This window comes from Fukomys damarensis, unplaced genomic scaffold, assembly GCF_012274545.1.
Source record: "Fukomys damarensis isolate Sample0158 unplaced genomic scaffold, DMR_v1.0_HiC HiC_scaffold_15, whole genome shotgun sequence".
Taxonomy (NCBI): Eukaryota; Metazoa; Chordata; class Mammalia; order Rodentia; family Bathyergidae; genus Fukomys; species Fukomys damarensis.
Window position 1 is genome coordinate 16715979 of NW_022900927.1, and position 22203 is coordinate 16738181.

Consider the following 22203-nt stretch of genomic DNA (forward strand, 5'->3'; position numbering starts at 1 on the left):
ATGTTTTCAACGTGCATTTCAACCCATGTAATGCACCCCACATTTTCCTTTTTGTTGACGTACAATATTCCACCGCAGGATATAACACATTTTCGGCGGTGCACTTTTTGTTATTACAAATAATGCCTCTATAAAACATCAATGTACAAATTTTTGTTGATATATATATATATATATATTTTTTTTTTTAATTTTAAATTTTTTAAAAAGTGGAACCACTGGGTCACCCGGTAACCAAATATTCTTTTTCAAAAATGACCAAGAGATACTACTGAGCATTTATCTTCATGACCATTACTTCCTATAAAGTTTCAAAGAAGGCCGGCAAAGGCTAGCAGCAGTCTCTCAGGCCCAGAAACAATTCTTGTTACAGCTGGTGAACTGCCTGCCTGGCCACTGCAAAGCCAGTCCTAGGCCCTTTGACCACCATGTCTGTCTCCTGGCCTATAGTAACAATCTTAGCAACAGCTAACCCCTACTGATGTCCTCCAGTAGCTTACTCTTTGCCAATGCCAGCCAGAATTATAACCTTATCATCTTATTAGATATAAAAGAGTCAGAATGAAATAGTATAACAAACAATAAAGGTCATGTGGACAGAGACTAAAAAACAATGGCCTAGATGCCCTGGGAAGAGCTTTTACATTTGAGATAAGCCCTAGGACTGTCATTTCCCAGAAGTGAGGAAGGGACAGGATCCACAGCAGTGAAAAGGAGCAAACTCATGTATTTCCCTATAGATATTTTAGACCCAAGTCTTCGTCCATAGTTTTTTGTTTGTTTCTTGTTTTTTTGAGACAGAATTTCATTATGTAGTGGAGACTGACCTGGAACTCACTATGCAGCCCAGGCTGGTCTCGAACTCACAGTGATCCTCCTGCCTCAGCCTCCCAAGTGTGGGATTAGGGATTAACATTATGTAGTGGAGACTGACCTGGAACTCACTATGCAGCCCAGGCTGGTCTCGAACTCACAGTGATCCTCCTGCCTCAGCCTCCCAAGTGTGGGATTACAGGCATGTGCCACCATGCCCTGCTAGTTTTGTTTTGTTTTTGCCTTAGAATGACTAAAAATGGTGATTACAGGGAGTTGGGAAAACTGTTGTCAGGAAATAGTATGCCAACAAGATATCCAGGAAATGGTACTCATTAGTCTGTGAGGAATGAAGGGAAAGAGAAAACTGGAAACAAACAGGAGGGTTCCAAAAAGTACATCACACCCCACAGACACACACCTGGCCACAATCCAGAAGGCTGATTTCTTCATTCTGTGCTACTGGGCACACCATGCCCATTAGGTAACTTCCACTTACTTTAGACTATTGTTGTATGTGCAATCCTGCCAGTGCTGGTTAAGCCAGGTTAGATGTAATTAATTTGGAGAACGAGCAAGCACTCTACTTTTGTAAGATGTATACAACAATTTTAGGGAATCATTCTTATGCAACTAAGACATACTCACTAAGAAAAGGTAGCGTTCTTGTGCTGATGTATTGCGAGCAGCTAGTTTGAGTATCTGTCCTTCTTTTATTAGTTCATTTGAAGGATTGACAATGTCTTCTTCTTCTCCCAACATTTCATAAATCTCTAAGAGTTTCTTTAGGTTTTCCTGGGAAATTCAAACAAAAGACACCAAGACCAAATATACGGCAGTTTCAACTCAGTGACCTGAATTATACCATGATCTTAGCTCAGATGTACATAATTCATTTTGTTTTTCTTTGTCTTTGTGGTACCGGGGATTGAACTCAGCCCCTTGTGCTTGCAAGGTAGGGCTGTGAACCACTGAAGCCGAATTCCTGGCCCCCAAATGTACATCATTTAGAAAGGACTGGGAGTAAGCATACGTCTGGGTGTAAAATACACCAGTGAACTCGACCCTAAGAGAAAAGGGGAGAGGATTACCCCACATAACACTAGACGTGGGTAAACAGTCTTTTTTGTTCACTCTGGTCCAGACCTACAGATAGTATTATGCTGTTACTGACAGTGTCTAACCTGAAGGCTTCCATCCTCTAGGAACCACTTACCATTTTTCTTATTGCACTATTAGAATGACTTGCTGCTGTAGATATAATTTCAAGCGATTCTAAATGGGAAAAAGAGAAAAGTAAATACATATGCTTTGTCCTTCCTGTGCTGCTAGGTAATTAAATAATTTACATACTAAAATAAGAAATTGAGACCAAAGACACAATAAGAGTAGCAGCAATTTCCATTTACAAACTAAACACTTTATTTTTGTACTGGGGATCGAACTCTGGCCCTTATACTTGTAAAGCAGGCAGCGAAACCACTGAGCCGAATCCCTGGCCCAAATTAAACACTTTCAAAAGCTCATCTGTAAGCAGATCTCTTGAACTCAAAGGGTATTTCTTTACTTTCATGAGTCATATATAATGATTACACTCACAAGTTTAATTCCTATCAGACCTTGGAAATCAACAAGCACTTATAGCCCGCTAGGTATCAGATACCTTGCCAGGTGCTCCTCTATGTACAGTAATCCCTCTGGATTTACCATTTTGCCATAGTCTGAAAATATATGGAAAAATCCAGAAATGGACAATTCTTAAGTTTTAATATCATACACCATTGTAATTGTTCTGTTTCACTGTTAGACAACCTCTTGTAGCTAACTTATGAATTAAACCTTATTATAGGTATGTACGTTCGGGGGGAAAAAGCTTAGAACTGTATATAACATGCAAGTGGGGTTCAGTACTTTCTGCAGCTCAGGCATCCATGGAATATCTTGGAAGGCATCCCCTAAAGTCAAGGGGGGCTATTAAATGCCAATTCTTACACATCTTTGAAAGAAATGAAGTACTGGGACTTGGCTGAGGTCACTTGGCTCTAGTGTGGTAGGCTCAGATCCGAACCTAGGTCTTCTGATGAGAACCTGCACAACCTTTCACCAGCGGTACAAAGTGACCATGAATCATAACCAAACTTCCTTTGGGGAAATGCACTCACAATTCCAGCCTGGGCTGAATGAAAGGGAAACTTCTAAAGCCAGCGTTAGAAGGCTTTGTTACTGGGACACGTGTGGGTAAGGGGAGAATGGGGACCCTTGGAATGGCCTCCCAAGATGCTCCAAGGGCTGCTCCTGCAGGTAGAGCTGTGGAAGCCGAGGGCTCCCGCCCCAGCAACCTCAGGGCTACCTCTCAATCCCGAATCGTGTCCTGTTTCTCCCTTCTGTTCCGTCCTGTGAACACTGGCCTCAATTCTGTTACCACAGCAACCCAGTTCCTTTTGGACTGCATGTTCTATTGTCTTTGCATTGCTGACCAGAATGTACTTTTGTTGCTTTCCTTTCTACTTTTGGGCCTCTAAAAGTCCTTCTTTCGTGTTTTCCTTAGAATTTTAAGTAGCAATGGGAAGTCAGAAAGAGTAATACAATGCTCCACTATGCCAACTTTCTTGTTTTGAATGTAGATATCTTAGGGGAATGCAAAGACCTTGAATACTGAAGGGGTGCATTTTTATTTATGTGTTAGGACACTATTCCGATCTGGGCAGTTCTGTGCATTTGACACAGGGTGCGGGACAGAGGAAGACAGAGATGGGCTGGGCACATGTGAGGAGGAACAAAGGATTCACCTTCAAGCACCACTATCATCTTCACTGAAGCCCAGCACTCAGGCCACACAGGGGAAAGGGGATGGGCAGACTTCCCAGAAAGTAGTAGTAGACTGGGGAAATGGCGAGTCAGAGTCACACTAGACTGCAGAAGGGGTGGGCAAAGGGAGGGGAGGTCTCTGTGGTCACTGGCATGGTGGGAGGAACAGAGCAGACACAGCTTACAGTCAAGAAAACACTGAAGCTCCAAGACCAAAGAGAGGTTTCGTGTTTCTCACCTCTCACGCCAAGGGCCACTTCCACTAAAGGCAAGAAATTATCAAGGACAGCAGCAGTGTTTCAGGACTGTATATCAGTACTTTAGTACTTGCTGCCTATCAGGCCATTCCTATTAACTCTCACTCGTCTCTTTAATAGCTGACTGATTCCTCAAAGTGCACCAGACAGTGGGGCACAGCTCAGTGGATGAAGATGTACAGCACGTGTGATATGGGAGGCCTGGGTCCAAACCCCAGCACCAACAACAAAGGAAAAGAAACTACATGATAAAGCTAAAGTATTACCGGAACTCATGAGTCTTAAGTAGAATAAAGTTTTCTCGGGGAAAGTGCTGTTATTACACAGTAAACAGCAGCATTTCCTGATACCTCCAGGTCGGCGAAGTCAGCTTTGCTGAGGTTCTTTTTACCTAGTAAATGTCATCCTAGCCTCCTCAGTGGGCCTTCGCCAGGCTCATTAACCAGCAGCACGTACAATCCCAAATGCTTGTGCTCCTCCGGGGAGGAGGTAACTGAGTACTGCTTTTCTCGGCTCTCTAAGACCACTGTGTTCTGTTCTGCAGTTAGTGAGTATCGGGAACCCAGAAGGGGAAATGGGATTCCCGTGGTGGCTTGCCTAACTGAGGGGGTGCCGGTGACGATTTCCAGTAAGACGATACTTTGACAGCAGCGTTTCCCTAAGTACGGCAGCTGTGAGAGACATCTGCCTTTAGAACCACAGGTCGCTTGGCTGCAGGATTACCCCATCGAGGCGGGGAAGAGACGCAGACATTTACTTTTTGCATCGCTCCAGTCTGGGGAGTCGGAGGGCAGCTTCCGCAGGTAATCCTTCAGAAGCATCTCGTAGCGGGGGATCCGCTGAACGGGCTCCAGCATGTGGTGCTGCAGACTCAGGCTCCCACAGATCTCCTGCCTCTGCAATGAGCAAAGTTTTCAAGGGTCATCTCACAGTTGGGCTGGCCAGTCTAAGGAGCACTGGAATTTCCCATCGAGGGCAACAGTTTGCTACGGCGTGTGGCTATGCACCAATGCCTCAGCTATATATACGGTGCCGTCTTCAAAACTGCTGATGTCTCTCAACTCCAGCCCAATCTATGAAATCCTAATTTTTGTGGAAGGAGCACTTAAAAGAGCTCATTCTTGGGCTGGGGATTTAGCTCAGTGGTTCCACTGCTTGCCTTGAAAGCGCAAGGTCCGGAGTTCAATCGCCAGTACCCAGAAAACAAACAGTAGCAACTCTGAAAGAACCCATTCTTATAACATCAAACTGTGAAGACCACTAATCTAGTGTAAGAATAGAAAGGAAAAAATCAAGAAGAATTTTAAGCAAGAAAATACTAGATTGCTGGCAATCGCTACAGTTAGTGCCATCTAGGGTTTGTGAAAGCAAGTTATTATGAAAGTATTCTACAGATTTTCAAAAGATGCACCTACTTCGCGAGGCTCACTAGGCCTAACCGTATTACATAACTCTGGACTTAGCAGAAACTATTTCATAATAAAATGTTCATAATGTCATTTCCTCTGAACGAACAGAAAGACTCCATGTGGAAGAAGGACAAGATCTGGGCATCTTGTTATCTGGCTGAAAATTTTAATTTTTCATTAGGTCCTCTTCATTAAGAGACCAGACTCCATGTCGTAGGCAAAATCAAGCCTCTAACATGTGCTTTCCATAAGCTGTTACCACCAGAAAGGGAGAGCAGGACTTGGTGAAGACAGGGAGAGGTCCCGAAGAGGCAGAGAGAAGAGGTACACAGCCGTGTGCGATGTGTGTTCTGGAAAAGAGTGACAGGGCCGTCTCGGTAAAGAGACAAGCATAAGGGCTCCGGGGATGAAAGAAAAAGATGAGCTAACAGCACCAAGGACCAGCAGAATCACGCTGACTTAACTGCCATCATGTCTCTGAGCACAGGAGCGACACCGACAGATCTGAGCCCTGAGAGCCTCCCCACGACAGTGTGGCTCCAGGAAGGGGAGGGCGATCCAGCTTGGAAGCTGCTGACAGACAGGGAAAAATCTAATAAAGGCCTGAAATTGGCACAGAAGCTGAGAGTTATGCTGTGCTTCCTTTAATAAAATGCAAGGTTCATTTTACAAATTTATTCACCTCATTTGATTGTCCCCAACAAATCAAATCTGTTATCTTCAGGAAAATATTACTGATGTCATTTTTTTTTTTAACACAAAGAAACAACTCAGAGAAATCAGAAGCATTTTTTTTCCTAAAGTCAGACGACTACACACAGAACAAGCCTGCCTCACGGGCTCCCTGCCTGCTCTTCTCCAGAGCCCATGGCGGTTTACTATGTGGAGAAGACACACGTCACAGAATTCGACAGAACATCACTGCCATCACATCGTCATTTGGTAACAGTGCCGCAAGCACTGTGCTGAGCACCTTGCACGCGTTACCTCCCGCACAGATGAACGAACATACCCAGAGAACGAGGAAGCCAGCTCGGACAGCACACGCCCGTAGTCCCCACTCTGGTGGGCTGAGGCTGGAGGATCACAAGTCCAAGCCCTTGCCTGAGGAGCATAGTGACTTAGTAAGACTCTGTTTAGAGATATAATGGGCTGGTGACATAGCTCCGGGATCGAAGGCCCCTAGGTTCAGTCCCCCATACTGAGAAAGAGGAACAGGAGGAGACAGATCGAAGATAAAAGCCAAACTGTTGAGGTCTGGTTAGTGAGAGAATAATGGTACCCTCTAACTCAATTACATGACTCTGAGGAAGGCATGGAAAGTCAGATGGAAAAAGACTTGGGAGTAAACACACACACGGACAGGCTCACTGTCTCGACAAGGCCTTCACACAGCACTAGCAGCTCAGGAGGCTGGGGACAGAGGCCTCGCCTGCAGACCCCCATCCCAGTGTCCGGCAGGACAGCTGATGTCACTGCAGGAGCGAAGACAGAGATGGTGGAGGCAAACCTCACACTGGGCCTGCGTCTCAGAATCGGCAGGCAGGGCAGGGGCAAGAGTCACAAAGGAGCTGGCGTTCCGAAAGGTACGTGAGTGTTCAACCATGAGAGAGAAGAGATGTTGAAAGGGGCACCACGGGGATGGGCGAGGCTGTGCTTGTGGCCGAGTGAGGGGCCTTTGAGTTCTCCCTGTTAGAAACAACTAGCAAACTGGATACAATCGGCTCAACCATCCTTCCCGCATCGTGGGAGTAGACTGGTGGTACACAATATTAAAAACTTTATAGAACGTGGGTAACAACAGTGAGAGGTGTGGTGCTCTGGCCTGGCTGATCCCAGCACCCCACCTTCATCAGTGAGGGCTCTTCCAGGTACCACCACAGGCTGTGACGCAGCAGCTCTCCGCCAAGGTCAAGAAAGGCACATTCACTGTGGAAGGGAGCGCTGCACACAGCCCTCGGTCTGGTTATCAGCAATGCCATCTCAGAGTGAGGCCAGCTAGTCGGAAGTCATAGCTGTGGGGACTTTGCTCATGAGGTAAATCATGTTCTAGGCTACGCATGCAAATGGACACCTGCTTCCCGGGACTACATGTGGACGGGTGTTGTGAGAAGGCCCAGTGAGCTTGAAAATGACGGGCTCTGTAAATGAGCACCCAGACTCACAGCCAGGCCCATCAGCACAGACAGAACTTTACTGGCTCTAAGTAGAGCACATCCTCCTGCTGTCTATCACTGTCTGACTCCTAACCACACAAGCACATGGGCCACCCTTAGAAAGGGAGGCTCAGGAATACACACAACTATCCAACAGAATCTTTTTTTTTTGGTACTGGGGATCGAACTCATGTCCTTGTGCTTGCGAGGCAGGCCACCGAACTGCTGAGCTAAATCCCCAGCCCACAAAAGAATCTTTAGTGGAGACAGCAGCAAGAGCACACCAGAAGAAGTTATTTTATAGATGTAGTCTAAGCAATTTAAAAAAACAAACAAAACAGTAAGAGGCAGGCATGGTGGCATACCCCTGTAATCCTAGCATTCCAGTGGCAAGAGGGTTGCTGCAAGTATCAGGCCAGCCTGGACTACATAGCAAGACCCTGTCTCAAAAAAACAAAACAAGGGCCGGGGATTTAGCTCAGTGGTTCTGCCACCTGCCTCACAAGCACAAGGTTCCAAGTTCAATCCTCAGTACCAAAAACAAAATAACTACCAAAAAAAAAAAAACAGTAAGAAAAACACAATGTAATCACAACCACTTTCAGTGGGGCAAAATCAGAATCCAGAGTTGCTATGGTAGGTTATCACAAATGTTTACTATTCAGCAAAAAATGACGATACACCCAAAGATATAGTAAAGTGTGAGTTATAATGGATAACTTTGGTCATCTGCCTGTTTTTCTCTAAGTGCCCTCCGTTGTTAGATGTGACAAAGACTCACATGTAGTTGTTCTATTTTGGTTTTGTGCCCAGTACTGGGGATTGAGCTCAAGACCTTGTATTTGCAAGGCAGTCACGAGTCACATTACCACTGAGCTAAATCTCCAGCCCGAAATGTAGTTATTATGAATATGGCCAAGGAAATGAAATATGCATGAAGAAGTCAAGGAAAAGGTGAGAACAATGAATACACAAATAGCAATTTTCAAAGGGAGATAGACATGAAAAGAGAAACAGAAAAAAACTGGAGTTGAAAAGTATAACTAAAATGAAAAACACGCTATACGGGTTCAACACCTTATCTGAGATGTAGGAATAATCAGGGAACTTAAAAGGAAGATTAATAAAAATTACATACCCTGAAGAATGGAGAGTAGAAAAGACTAAAGAAAAGGAAACCATTTCATAAACACGTGGGATAACAACAAGAATATCAACATTTTTGCAATACGAGCCACAAAAGAGAAGAAAAAGGACAAAATATCTAAAGTAATGGCAAAAAACTTCTCAAAATAATTTTTAAGACTAATGCACCAACTGTACACAAGGAATGCAAACAGTATGTACTGCAAACATGTACAAAAAACAAAACCAAGAAGGAAGGGGAGAGAAGGGGATGAAAAAAGGAATGAAGATGTGTTCTGTCTGTCCACCAAGTCCACACAAGGAATAGGAACAGTATGTACTGCACACGTAGAAATCAAACAACACATTAAAAAATCCACAGGGCCAGGGATTTAACTCAGTGGTTCTGGTGCCTGTCTCACAAGCACGAGGACCAGAGTTCAATCCCGGTACCAAAAAAAAAAAAAAATCTACAAATGAAAGGTTAACCAACCCAACGTAGAAAAAAAATACAAAAAGAGCCACACCTGTATACATCATATTCCAAGTACTGAAAGCCAATAACAAAACCTTGATAACAGCAAGAGAAAAATGAATCATAACTCAAAGGAAAAGTAGCAATAAAATTAAAGTCTGACTTCTCACGGGAAGCAATAGAGGAAAAAAGAAGTACATAACATATTGAAAGTGTTGGGGAAACCCAGCAGGTCTATATTCTGGAAAACTATCATTTAAATATAAGCATGAAACAGTATATTCTCAGATAAAAACAATGACAGAATTCACTGCTAGCCAATTTAAGTTTAAAAAATGGTTTTTAAGGTAGTAAAAGTACTCCAGAAATGACTAATATGTGTTAATATAAAGTTATAGATAATTATTTCTCATGTCCTGAGTTTTAAAAAATACATAAAATTATATGAAACAATTATAGCACAATTATATTGTTATAAAAAAACTATAAAGATGAAATCCATAATGACGCTAATAGCACAGACCATAAAAAGAGGGAATTAAGCTATATTGGAATGTGTCTGTATTTCAGCAGAATTAAGGTAGTATAATCTGAATTAAGTAGTGATAAATCACTTTAATTAGAGTGGTATAATACCAAGAGCAAACTGGGAAAATAACCCCAAAATAGTTCAAAGCAGGAGGGATTAAAATGGTGCCCTAAGAACTAGTTCTGTGACACAGAAGAAGGCAGTTAAAAACAAACAGAATTCCGACCCCCAAAATATTATGTCGTGTAGGGAATCCTTTAATATTTAAATTATATCAAAGAGTAAGTTACTAACAATGTTGAATTTTGACTAGAGTGAAATTTATTACAGTATTATGAAAATGTATTATCTGGGTTTGGTAAACGTTTATAGAAAAGAAAATCGGGATTATCAAGTGACAAAATTTTTTTTCCTCCTAAACCTCAAGGTCCACAACAATCATTCTTCATATTTATTTAGACTCCTTCCAACATTTCCACCTCAGAAAGAATGGGAGATATGCAGACTGAGGACTCTCTTTACAAATTTATGTAGATCCTAATACAGCTGGCCTGTGCTGGTTGCAAAAGCAGAGAAAGAATTTACTGCTGAGTATGTGGCATGTGCTCAGTAAGTATTTTTATTCTCCAAAGATGACCTCTGCATACTTCAAGTTGAAACGGATTTTGGCTAGGTATCTCAGACAAATCCCTACATCTCAAGTTGTAGGCCTAAATGACCATACGATTGGTGTGGAAAAATTAATTCATAGTCCTGTCCTCTTACCTGAATGTCTTCAATCACTGATTTGAACTGGGGGATTCGTTCTGTCATATTTTTAACCAACTCCATTGCGTTATCAAATCCCTTCACATACTCTCCATACATCTTAAGGAACGGTGCCAGTTTCTGAAGGATGTCGCCAATTCTAGGAGTGGTTTCCCTGTATCGAACATCAAAAAAAAGTCATAAAGATTTCTTATAGAATGCGCAGATTTAACAGGAGTCAAAATGAAGCAAGTACTTTTTATGTCCACCCTGTGCTTTATCAGATCCACTTTGCTGTGAGACTGGCAGAGAATAAAGCACTTTAGAGATGGAGTTTAGTCATAAAGAGAGGTGCCTGACATTCTCAAAGCCCAGGTTACCCTTATGTCTTGTCTTCCTTATTCAAAAGAGTTTGTAGAGAGCAGAGATGAAATTCGTTCCAGCACAGCTGCCACCAAGCCTTTAACACACAGATTTGGCAAAGCATCTGGCTCTAGCAGTGTGCGGTAGAAAGGCTAAAACTTCACTTCAACTGAAAGGCTAAAACAGCGTGTGAAACCGCTGTACACCTATCACTGCTGTCTTCTCTTACCATTCTTGCATTCGTTTCTCCAGCTCTGGCAGTAGGAATTTACTATGGAAGGCATGTATTGATGAAATGTTAGAAAAGATTTTATTCACCATCTCAGCTGGGAATGAGCCTCGGTTGGCTTCTTCCAGTAGTTTACAGTAAAATACCTGAGGAAAAGAATAAACCAAACATTACTTCAGATTTGCTGGTTAACCACAGTGGGCTCATAGTTAACTTTTGTTGAGTAAATGGAGAAGTTCATGGTTCAAGAAACCAATCATTGTTTGAAATAATGGGTATGTGATCTGGGAGAACTATGTATAAAAACTGGGACACACTGACTGTAACTTAGGGTGTGTGCTTGTCTGTAGGATAAGATAAAGAATATACCTTCTGTGCCAGAGAATCTCCAATTAAAGTGAACAGGATTTACTCTTCCGATCTACAGCTAGAACTTAGGACTATGAAAACATTTCTATACACACCGACAGTCACTGTGGTATTTTTCACCTCTGTTTCTGTTTCCGATGACCTCTACGGCAATTACTACATACTGTTCTTCATTCTGGCTTGCTGACATAAATCGTACTTTTCCCATTAAAACATTATGTACCATAGGAAAAGATGATACGCGATTTAGTTTCCACCATGGAAATGGTTGGTGGTCACTGAGTGAACAAAAGTTCATTTGGATTCTGGATGTTCACATGCTTTTTAGTACATAATAATACATGATAACAACAACGGGACCCTGATTTGTAGGGAACAAAGTTCCCTTGCACTCAGTAACAAGTATCTTACAGACAAGTGGACACAGAAACACCCTGCAGTCTTAGCTCTGCTCCACAAGGGCTACCACCCCTCTCCACTGTGATTCTGCTAACTATAGGCAGGAGGAGGTCTGTCCCTTCATCACAGCCAGATGGTTGTTAATTTTCTAAATTCACCTCCACTGCATTTTCTTGGGATGCAAAAAGAACACAAAATTATTTCCTTAGACATTCTGGAAGACAGGCTACTATAGTAATTAAGATTCCAAAAGTCTAAGAGGTTAGCAACAGTAGTCCAGTTGGCTTGGCAGAGAGAACGGGAGAGGGAGGATGGGCTTACTAAGATGTTTTTCTATGATGGAACTACCACAGAGCTCCAGGTCTGTAACTCTCGTGGAAGGAAAAAAATATTGCAAAGGCTCAAACTCCAGAGACACTGGTTTCGTTTTATAGTGGAATTCCTTGAAAAATGAGTATATGAGCTACAACCCCCCTATCTCAAAGAACACAAGCCCTCAAGTGCTCCTCCAAGGTCACCCTACAAGGCATGCCACTCACCACTGGGACCAAGGCTAGGGTGTGCCCAGGACCGCCCTAACCTTGAAATTCCAGTATTCCACTGGCAGGAGAAGGACAGTTCTTTTTTGTTGTTGTTACTGGGAACTGAACTCAGGACCTTACACTTGCGAGGCAGAACCACTGGGCTAAATCCCCAGCCCTGGGACAAACTCTTTTTAACAACCAACACTCAAACATGGCACCTTCTCTTTTAACAAGAATCTGTAGTAGTAGCCAATCAACCAACTGTCACTTTTTCATAGTTGAAACAGGTTTAAAAAGCTTTTTCTTTTCTTTTCTCTTTTGGTACCGGGGATCAAACATAGGATCATGGGCTTGCTAGGCAGGCAGAAGAACCACTGAGCTAATTCCCCAGCCCTAAAAAGCTTTTGTTTTCCACAGTTATTCTTCTAATGCATGAAAAAAAAAATTTTTTTTTGGTTTTTTTGAGACAGGGTCTCACTATGTCGTTGAGACTGACCTGGAACTCACTGTGTAGCCCAGGCTGGTCTCAAACGCACAGCAATCCTCCTGCCTCAGCCTCCCAAGTGCTAGGATTATAGGTGTGCGCCACCACACCCGGCTTATGAAAAAATGTCTTGAAGTCATCTCAAATCTCTGCCATGACCACCTGTACAAAATATGACAAAGTTGATTACATGTGCAAAAAAAGATTCACTGGCTAACTTTATTCCAGGCACTCCATTAAAATGTTTCACATAAGGTCGAGCAAGTAAACTCAAAATCCTTTGGCTGCACTGGTTAAGATCACTCACACAGTGCTAAATCGCAAACAAGACAAACAATCAGCAATATATTCATGTCAGCATTAGCACTGCTGAGATCTTAGACTGTGAGAGCAATATGCCCCACACCCCACGGCCACCATAAATGGCTAGTCAGACTAAGGTCTAACACTGCAGGACAGATAACGTCATTTGTGACTTATACAGGAAGAGAACTCTAAGAATTACAAAATGTTTATATCGAGTGAATTTACCAATGCAGCCGAAAAGTACTAAAGATTCCCTTCAGCAAAAATTTCTTATTCGCCAAAAAACAGCCTTGGCTTGCAGTTTCTAAATCATCTAAATTACTGGGTTAAAATAATACACAGTGCCAGTTCATGAAATGATTCCAAGGGAAGACATTACCTGATCTAAGAGGTCAAGTCGGTTGATGTAAGCTCTTTCTGTGAGCAAAAGTTCATTGGCTATTTTGTGAAGTTTTTGCTCATTTGTTTCCTAAGAATAGAACAGATATCCACACATTAGCAATGGCATCTGGACATGATCTCTCAAGTAATAAACACCTCACCAAGTAGCTTGATCAGAGCCGATTTCTTACATTTCTCAGGTACTCATTTCTTTCAACCATCAAGGAACATCTGCGAACTGAGCAACCAATTAGATGTGGGATGCGGCTTAATTCTGCAGCAGAGCAACACTACCTGGCCCTCAGAACATCTTTTCTCCTCCTCAGTTCCTGGCCCTATTTTTACCTACCTCTCTCAGGCTCTCACCAGTCTCTCCAACATCTGATTCGGCACATTTTATAAGCACATTTTGTAAGTAGTAAAACAAATCCCCAATATGCCCAGCAGAGATTCAACTGTCCACACATTGTTAATCCTGCTTCATTATGTACACTCTCACCTCTCCATCTATATTATTTTCAATTAAATCTCACTTTTTTATTTCCACAGTACTTATTTAACCCTAAATATACTTGTATGGCCTTACTAGTTCTATGACGACAGGGACATTGTTTTCCTTATCAGCTGCTCTAGCCCCTGTGTCTATTACTATTCCGCCACATAAACAATGGAATTCAATGAAATTATTAAACAAATGGTATCACTAACTATTGGTGTGCATTCATTACTTTGATGTGGACTTAAGCTAAAAGCAGATTCTTCCTTTTGGAGAACTTCTACCTCAACACCAAAGCCCAAGTTCTATCTCGATAATAGAACCATCTCTTCCCAGTTCACCCTCTTTGGAAGCCTGAACCTTGGCCCTGTCCAGGGAAATCCAGCCAGCTCCCAGGCCCTTCTCCTAGAGATGGGTTGTCTTAGCGATCATCCTTTAAGCTCTCATCACTGCCATCTGTTTTGCACATCAAATGTCAAGCCTGGGTCGTCAAAAGTTTCCAAACGATCTGATTCCAACCTGTGTGGGGCTCCACCCAGCCTTGCTGTATAGGAATCTTTCAAAACTTTCCTCGGTCCACATGATCCTACTTCCCACAGAAAGGTGGGCTCCAGCAGTCCTCTGCTCACTTAGAGAAACACCCAGATCTCCTCACTCCCTCAAACTTCTCTCTCTCTGTACGTCTAAAAGCATCTTTCTCTCCAAACACACCAGTCTAACACATCTTTCATCATTACCTAAACATGTTCTCGGCCACATCCAGACCTTCCTTCTTTCCAGCCTCTCAGCCTCCGCCTGGCATACGCTCTTGCTGTATGTCTGTAGTTGTGTTAAACTTGCTTTTCTTTTGACTATCTGCTATATTTCCATTTATTGTTTAGTGTTTAAACCCCTTGGGCTTAGTTGTAATAGTATCCAATTTATTTCTTTCCTTATTCTTTTTTTTTTTTGGTAAGACAAGATCTCACTATATAGCCCAGACTGGCTTTCAACTCTCAGCAATCCTCCTGCCTCAGCCTCCCAAGTGCCGGGATTACAGGTGTGCACCACCACACCTGGCTTATTTTCTGGGAGAGTCACATGAATGAAGATCCTGTAAGCATAAGTCCTATAAGCAGCCAACCCACAACCAGAGGAAGGAAGCCAATAGTCTTGTCATTGATTTTGTTTGGCTAATTGTTATTTGTGGCTGGAAGCATTCTCATTGATACAGAAAACTCAAATACAATGATATATGTGCAGTAAGATCTATTTGAAAACTTTCAAGTAACTTTTAAACAATACTTACAGAGGAGGAAAAAATAAAAGCTAAGTGCTTAGTGAAATAAAAATGTGACGTTTGAACCGTGATAAGTGAATGCAAATGCATAGTGAAAATAGGAAACCTATCAACATTTCAGAGGAACAGATACACCATCCCTCATACTCACAAGAAGTACTGTGCTGCCTCAACATGACAAACTCTTTGTTTTTTTTTTTAAAGCTTGACTTACCAAGACATAATTTACAAACAGCAAAATCCTCAGTTTTCGGAGTTTTGCTATAGGCGTACAACCATATAACCAGGGCCACAGTGAAGACAGAGTATCCCCAACAAGCCTAAATGTTTCTTTTGCCTTCCATTATCAACTTTCTCTTCACTTCCAGATGTCCCACTCCAGCTAACCCTGAGCTGTCTCCGTCCAGGATATCACGTAAATGGAATCACAGTGACCAGCTCTTCTGGATATTACGTCACTTTGAAAGATGCACCTGTGTTGCTTTTTGTAGCAGTAGTTTGCTCTTTATAAGCTCTCAGTTTTATTCTAATAACACTGACATCTGCTTGTAGTTCTGAGACTATCGTTAAACGAAAGCAACCCAGCAGAACTTGCGCCTTGATAACATAACCCTCACGAGCTGGGATATATGTTAACCGACACATTATACCATCTATTACAGCTATGCAGTGAAGTCCCCAGAGGTTTTACTTTTCACAATCCCTCATGATCTCAAATAGGAAGTGCATAAGAAACAAATCTTTTGCTGACTACAAAGCATATGTTAGCTGAACTTGGCAAATTGTGGATTTCCTGGTCCTATTTTGCAAAATCTGAGAGATGACAGCAGTTATTAGCAAAAGCTGTGCCCCTTCCACACAGATGGTCTAATACACACATTAGGTGCCAGCGCCAAAGCAAAGGTAGCAAAAATAACTTTGCTGATGAACACTTTAATCACACAGAGATTTACAAAAAAGTTATGAGGGATTTTCACAGCAGAGATGAGGAAAAGAACTCGTGGAACTTTGCTTTAATCAGAAAAAAAAATAACCATGGTAGAAACAGCTAACTCTTATTCACTGATCAATTATTGTGTGCCGGACACTAAGTATTTTACATAAATTGACTAATCTTTAGAATTCTATAACCATTTTTATTAATATTTTTCAGGCAACACATGTACACACACACACACACACACACACACACACACCCCAAACAAATCCTGAGGCTTAAAGAGGCCCTGTAGTCTACCCAAGGTCACAGAGTGTCACAGTGATTCTGATTCCAGTCATACCCACGAGTCCATGATTTTAAGTAACTGCTCAGAACACAGTTTCTCACCTTGCTTTACAACAAAAAACAAGACTATGAGGTGTGCCTAAGAGGAGACAGACTGGCAAAATGCAAACTGTCTGCTTACCAAATCCACCCAGAAATGGACTGTGGATATTACCATGCATTTTAATTTACATTTTATTCTTTAACATCAATTGTATTCAAGGCAAAGCTTTTAGCATTTTAGTAATAATTATCAGGTTACAAAATTTGGCCATTTTAATGTAAAAATAATATAATGGCTTTCAACATTTATAAAATATTTACCAATACACACCTATGAGTACATTTATGGAGAATTATTTTATATATATATTTTTTGGGGGGACTGTAGCTCATGGCTCAGTACCTCCTCCCCAAGGCACACAGTAGAAACTAGAATTTCTCTCCCCACACTGGGCCACAGAAACTCTAATTTCCCCCACTCTGTCTTGGAGCTGGCCATGCAGAAATGCTTTGACCTATGTGGGCCCCAGACTCTGGTCAGTCTGGAGAGGCCTTCCTCACACCCTGCGGGAGAGGCCAAGAAGACTCTGAAAGGTGGGCCTTGCTGGGCTTCCCATCCAGTCTACTAGCAGCCATGCCAGTGCCAGGAAGTGTCCATAAATCCCAAAGGACAGGATTCAGAAAGTTCCTCAAAGATAAGCATGTGGAGCTTCCCGGCCTCCCTTCACCTGTGCCCTCTCTCTCTATCCTTCGCAAGTCTTTAAAGTAGTGACTGCATTTCCCTGAGGTCAGCAAGCTACTGAAGCACATCAGTCATGTGTAGGGAGGGGTCGTGCTGCCCCGATGTGAGTGCAGCCTGCAGACAGCTCACAGGTGCACTGCCTGGGGATGTGACCGGCTGCGGCGGGGGCAGCCTCACTGCAGCCTCACCTGTGGGGTCTGACACTGTGTCCTGGTAGATTTCACTGAAATCAGTGAGAAGGTTCCAGAGCTGGCATCGCAGCCACAGAACTGCTGGCGGGGAGAAATCTTCACTCATTTGGGGAACAAAGAAGTGACTTACATTGTGTTTGGTGGGAGAAACTGATCTAGCACTGGTTTTTCCTTCCACATCATCAGGCTGTGGTAGATTTATGTATGAGGGTAAACTAGCATTTAGAATGCTATTACAAGGGGGCTGTACTCAATTTTTTAAAATAGGAACATAAACACTGTTTTTTTGTTTGTTTGTTTTTGGTAGTGGGGATGGAATTCAGAACCTTGCGTTTGCGAGCCAGGTGGCAGAACCACTGAGCTAAATCCCTGGGCGACACTGTTTCTTAACATTTTCCACTTCAAAATTATACACTTTATGCTTAGTGCTTTACTAAGAAATAGTTTACTCTCATGATCACTGAGAAACAATAATGGTTATTTATTTATTTTTGAGACAGGGTCTCACTATGTAGTTGAGACTGACCTGGAACTCACTGTGTAGCACAGGCTGGTCTCAAATTCACAGTGATCCTCCTGCCTCAGCCTCCTGAGTGCTGGGATTACAGGCATGTGCCACCACACCTGGCAACAATGGTTATAAAACAGTAACAATCTCATTTTCTTATATTACAACCTAATAGGGCTGACATTTCAAAATAACCTATGAATAATAATGAATTAGAAATAATTTATAAGTTTTAGTAAACTATATTTTAAAAATCCTACTTTCCATTTTGATACCTGGAATTGAACTTAAGACCTTGTGCTTGCCAGGCAGGCATGGCGCCACTGAGCTACATCCCTGGCCCCAAACATCCTCCTTTAGATTTCCTCTTTAAAAGGACTTTTTCACTTGTAAATTCACAATACTATAGTCAAATGTTGAAAACTGCTCCGGCGTTTTTCCTTAAAACAAAAATACATTATGTATATCTAAGCCACCAGAATTGAAAACGGTTAATTCCTCTTTTAACTGAATATACAACCACAGAAATTTCCCCTTGCTGCTCAATGCCCCCTGAGCTATTTCCCTGCGCTTGCCACCTCTGGGGCGAGGCCTGGCCTGGCCTGGCCACTGGTACCGGTGCCACTGACTCGTGAACAAACTTCAGCATCACTCCTGCCACCTCACCTGCAGATGGCACAGCCCCGCATCCCTTTCCAGACACGGCCGGACTCTCCCACATGGCAGGGGGCAGGACACAGAGTTCACTGACCAGGTAGGCAGAGATCGCGTGTGTGCAGCCAGCCGTTCATTCTTCACAATCAGTGCCAGCTGCCCTGACTGCCGAGCAGGGGGGCAGACATACAGCCAGCAAGCAAGTACACTCACCTAAAGGTGAGGGCAAAACTGATTATTTTGCAGTGAGTCAGATACTGAACTTATGCTTTTTATTCCATTATGGAGGATGGATGGAACCCAGGGCCTTCGCGCTGAGCAACACCCAGTGTTTTTTTTTTTTTTTTTTTTTTTTTGAGACAGGATCTCAATGTGTTGCCCAGGCTGGGCTCAAACCTGGGATCCTCCTGCCTCAGCCTCCCAGAGTGCTGGGATTACAGGCGTGCACCACCGTGCCTAACTCTTCAAGTCATGTTCTCATTTCCACTTTATTTTAAACAGGAAGTTTTGTTTTGTTTTTTTTCCAAAAACTCCAAACTTCTAAAGTTTTTTCAGTTTTTCCTATATACTTCATAGACATATATGTAAATGACCCGTGTAAAGTGTGAGGGTTTTTAATTTTTTTGGTTGTTGGTACCCGGGATTAAACTCAGGGCCCTGCACTTGTTTGGCAGGCAGTGGCACCACTGAGCTAAATCCCTGGCCCAGTATGAGGTTTTTATAGGACTGAATCAAATGGTTCTCAGGCCTGGGGTGTCTCTACCCAAATGTGCTGTCATATTCTCCAACAGGAAGTGTGACTTTGTACAGATACACACGCCTCAAGTGCTTTCTGAAGCCCATTTTCTCATAATAATCTACATCAACTCAGAGAATAAACATTTGTTTTTGTACCATAACTCATGAGATGCATCAAAATTTGGATATGTCTTGTTTTTTTTTTTTTTTGGTACTGGGGATCGATCTTAGGTCCTCGCACTTGTGAGGCAGGTGGCAAGACCACTAAGCCAACTCCCCGGCCCTGGATATGTCATTTTAAGTGTCTGTCAGAGAACAAAGTGTCCCATGTGGCTCTGGGTGATGATCTGAATTAGATCACAGTGATACCTGAATGTCACATAACTGGCCTCTCATCTGAAAAGCATCTTCAATCTAACTTGTATCAGATGCCATAATTCTGGAATAATTCTACGAAATGTTTTCCCCATTCACCCAAGAAGGGAAGTCATCACAAATGAGTCAGTGGCAGACTCCTTACTTACTATGTACACAACGCTATGTGCTTCCCATGGATTTTTCTCATACAATCCTCAGCATCCCAAGTCACAGGACTCATTGTGCATGTCCAGGGAAAGCGACTCAGCTCAAAACAGAACTCGCAGAGGGTGCTGGGATATGCACCGGGCAGAACACGCTGCATTTTGGATCTGTTCAAAGCCGCCTCTGATCTTGAGTCCATTCATCGTGACCGGCAAGCACAGAAACAGAATGTCATGTGCATTTACCAAATACACAGCCCTTGTAAACAGAGACGCTGCTGGCAGTACTTTAAAACTATGAAGTACAGGTGGACCCTTGACTTACAAACTTGACTGGTTCCTGAGGGCTGGTTGTAACTCAAGTTGGTTGTCAATACAGCTGAGATCTGGAAGTTTACCTGGACGCTGTAGATAACATGAGGAAGATAAATCTTCCATTCATCTAATTAACCCAAGTTGTTCGTATGTCAGGCAGGTTGTAACTGGAGGGTCCACTGCACTCTGTGCCCCCATGGGCATATTATAGAGCAGACACATGGTCTCCACTCCACAGCTGAGGAAACTGAGGCACAGAGAGGTTAAGCAGCCTGCTCAGAGTCAGACAGCTAGGATCCAAACCTAGAGCCCACCTCTGGAGCCTGTCCTGGTCTTGCTACATGGCTGGCTCTCTTTCCTGTTTTCAAAGTCACATACACACTGCTCTGTTCTTAAGGTCTTACCTTTCCATTTCTCTCATGCTGCCTCTCTGCATACCTGGAGCATCAGAGGTTTCTGAACTCTCCTGCTTCACATCAACATCCTGTTAACCCACTGGAGGCCACCATCCCCTCTCCTGGTGCTTCTGACCTGCTGGTCCTGGCTGGCTCCCGGTGCCAGGATGCTGAAAGCCAGGCCACCCAACAACAAGGCCATGGGGCTGTTGGCCAAGGCCCTCAAAACCATGCTCACAAGTTACCCCACCATAACTACTGTCTCACCATACTCCAGCTCCCTTCCTGTCCTCAGGACGTCACAATGGCCTTGGTACTCCAAATTGAGGGCCACCTCCGTACTCAATCCCTGCATGCCTAGAGAGGCCCTGGCTCTACTTCAACTTCTCTGTGAGCAACACGGAGCCCATCCGTAGCCACTCTGAGCTGTGGCTTGACCTCCGAGTGCTCCTCCTCCCTTCACACCACGCTGTCAGGAGAGACGGCCATCTGCGTGTCTTAACTTCTGCCTCCACTCTAAGCTTTCTCCTTGTGTTCACAGCAGGGGCTGCCAGCATGTGTGTGACATGAATGTACTCAGTTTAATTCAGGTCCCCAAGTTCACTGAGCTAGTTAGCTACACAGCCCCAAGCAAGGCCTGGGTCTCCAGAGTAACTCCTAGTCTCTCTGCTGAATTTTGGCCCTGAAAGCTCACCAATTAGACTGTACCAGCCAGCCTGCTCCTCCAAGCTCCGAGCTTCCGTACTTGCTGCTCTCCCTTCCCTCGTGGACAATTCCTACGTACCATCCCACCAGGTCCATTTCCTGTTCCTCTACATTTGTCACCCTATTGCTATTCTTACCCTCTTTCCTGGACCTCAGACCCTTATTTCCACAGGCCTAATTAAATGGATGTTTTGCAGGCATCAGAAAGTCAGCAGTGCAAAATTAACCTAATTAGCAGCTCAACTTCCTTCTTTCCTAGGAAAACACTGTTACTGTCTGTCCTGTATATCCTCTCAATCACTTGGTTAGCGTGTTAGGGAACCATAACCTGGACAGCCAAAGTGACAAAACTAAAGTCATCTAGCTGTTAAGTGCCAGCACAGGGATACAGACTTAGGTTTTTAGTAATTCTGCATTATTAACCAATAAACCATGCCTCCGGATGCCCCAGCTTGGCAGCAGATGTCTTCACTTGGCCTTGTCAGAAGCCCCTCAAATTCAGTTGTCAAAACCTACTTTTTTGCCTCCAAAATATGTTTCATTTTCACTTTTCTCGAAGTTCACTACATGGCACACTTCATGCAAGCTAGGCTTTGAGCATGGCTGATGCCCCACACCCAGACCCTCAGAAGTCCCCCTTTTTGGCCTCTAACCCTCTGCACCTTACACCTGGACTGGAGCAGGTGCTTCATAGCTATGCAACCCAGCTCCATCTGCTTTCCACTTTGTCTGACTCATCTTTCTGAAGCTCACAGATGTGTCTTTGTTATCAACTCCATGCTTTTCTGAATGTCTGAGGGCAGAGAGTATTCGGCTATGGAAAGTATGAATCCATATAGGAAAATACCTACACCTAACCCAACAAAACAGGATCCACTGTGGACACACACCATGCTGCCGAGAGGGGTTTTCAAACATGAGCTCAGAAAAACGAGGTGGAAAGTTAAAAGATCTAAGCAGCTCATCCTGGGGGGTAGATGATAGATGGTGTTTGTATTTTCTATGCTTTGCCACCTAT

General features: G+C 43.2%; 1 protein-coding gene across 4 annotated transcripts in view; it reads right to left on the reverse strand.

The window, feature by feature from the left end:
• Positions 1-22203, reverse strand: part of Fgd4 (FYVE, RhoGEF and PH domain containing 4) — a 123927-nt gene that overhangs the window by 24986 nt on the left and 76738 nt on the right. For all 4 annotated transcript variants that reach the window (XM_010628509.3, XM_010628510.3, XM_010628507.3 and 1 more), the window contains exons 5-10: positions 13373-13462; positions 10912-11057; positions 10338-10494; positions 4636-4774; positions 2030-2088; positions 1462-1608 (exon numbers count right to left, since the gene is read on the reverse strand). In XM_010628509.3, coding sequence (XP_010626811.1) covers positions 1462-1608; positions 2030-2088; positions 4636-4774; positions 10338-10494; positions 10912-11057; positions 13373-13462 — 738 coding nt within the window. The remainder of the gene's footprint in view (positions 1-1461; positions 1609-2029; positions 2089-4635; positions 4775-10337; positions 10495-10911; positions 11058-13372; positions 13463-22203) is intronic.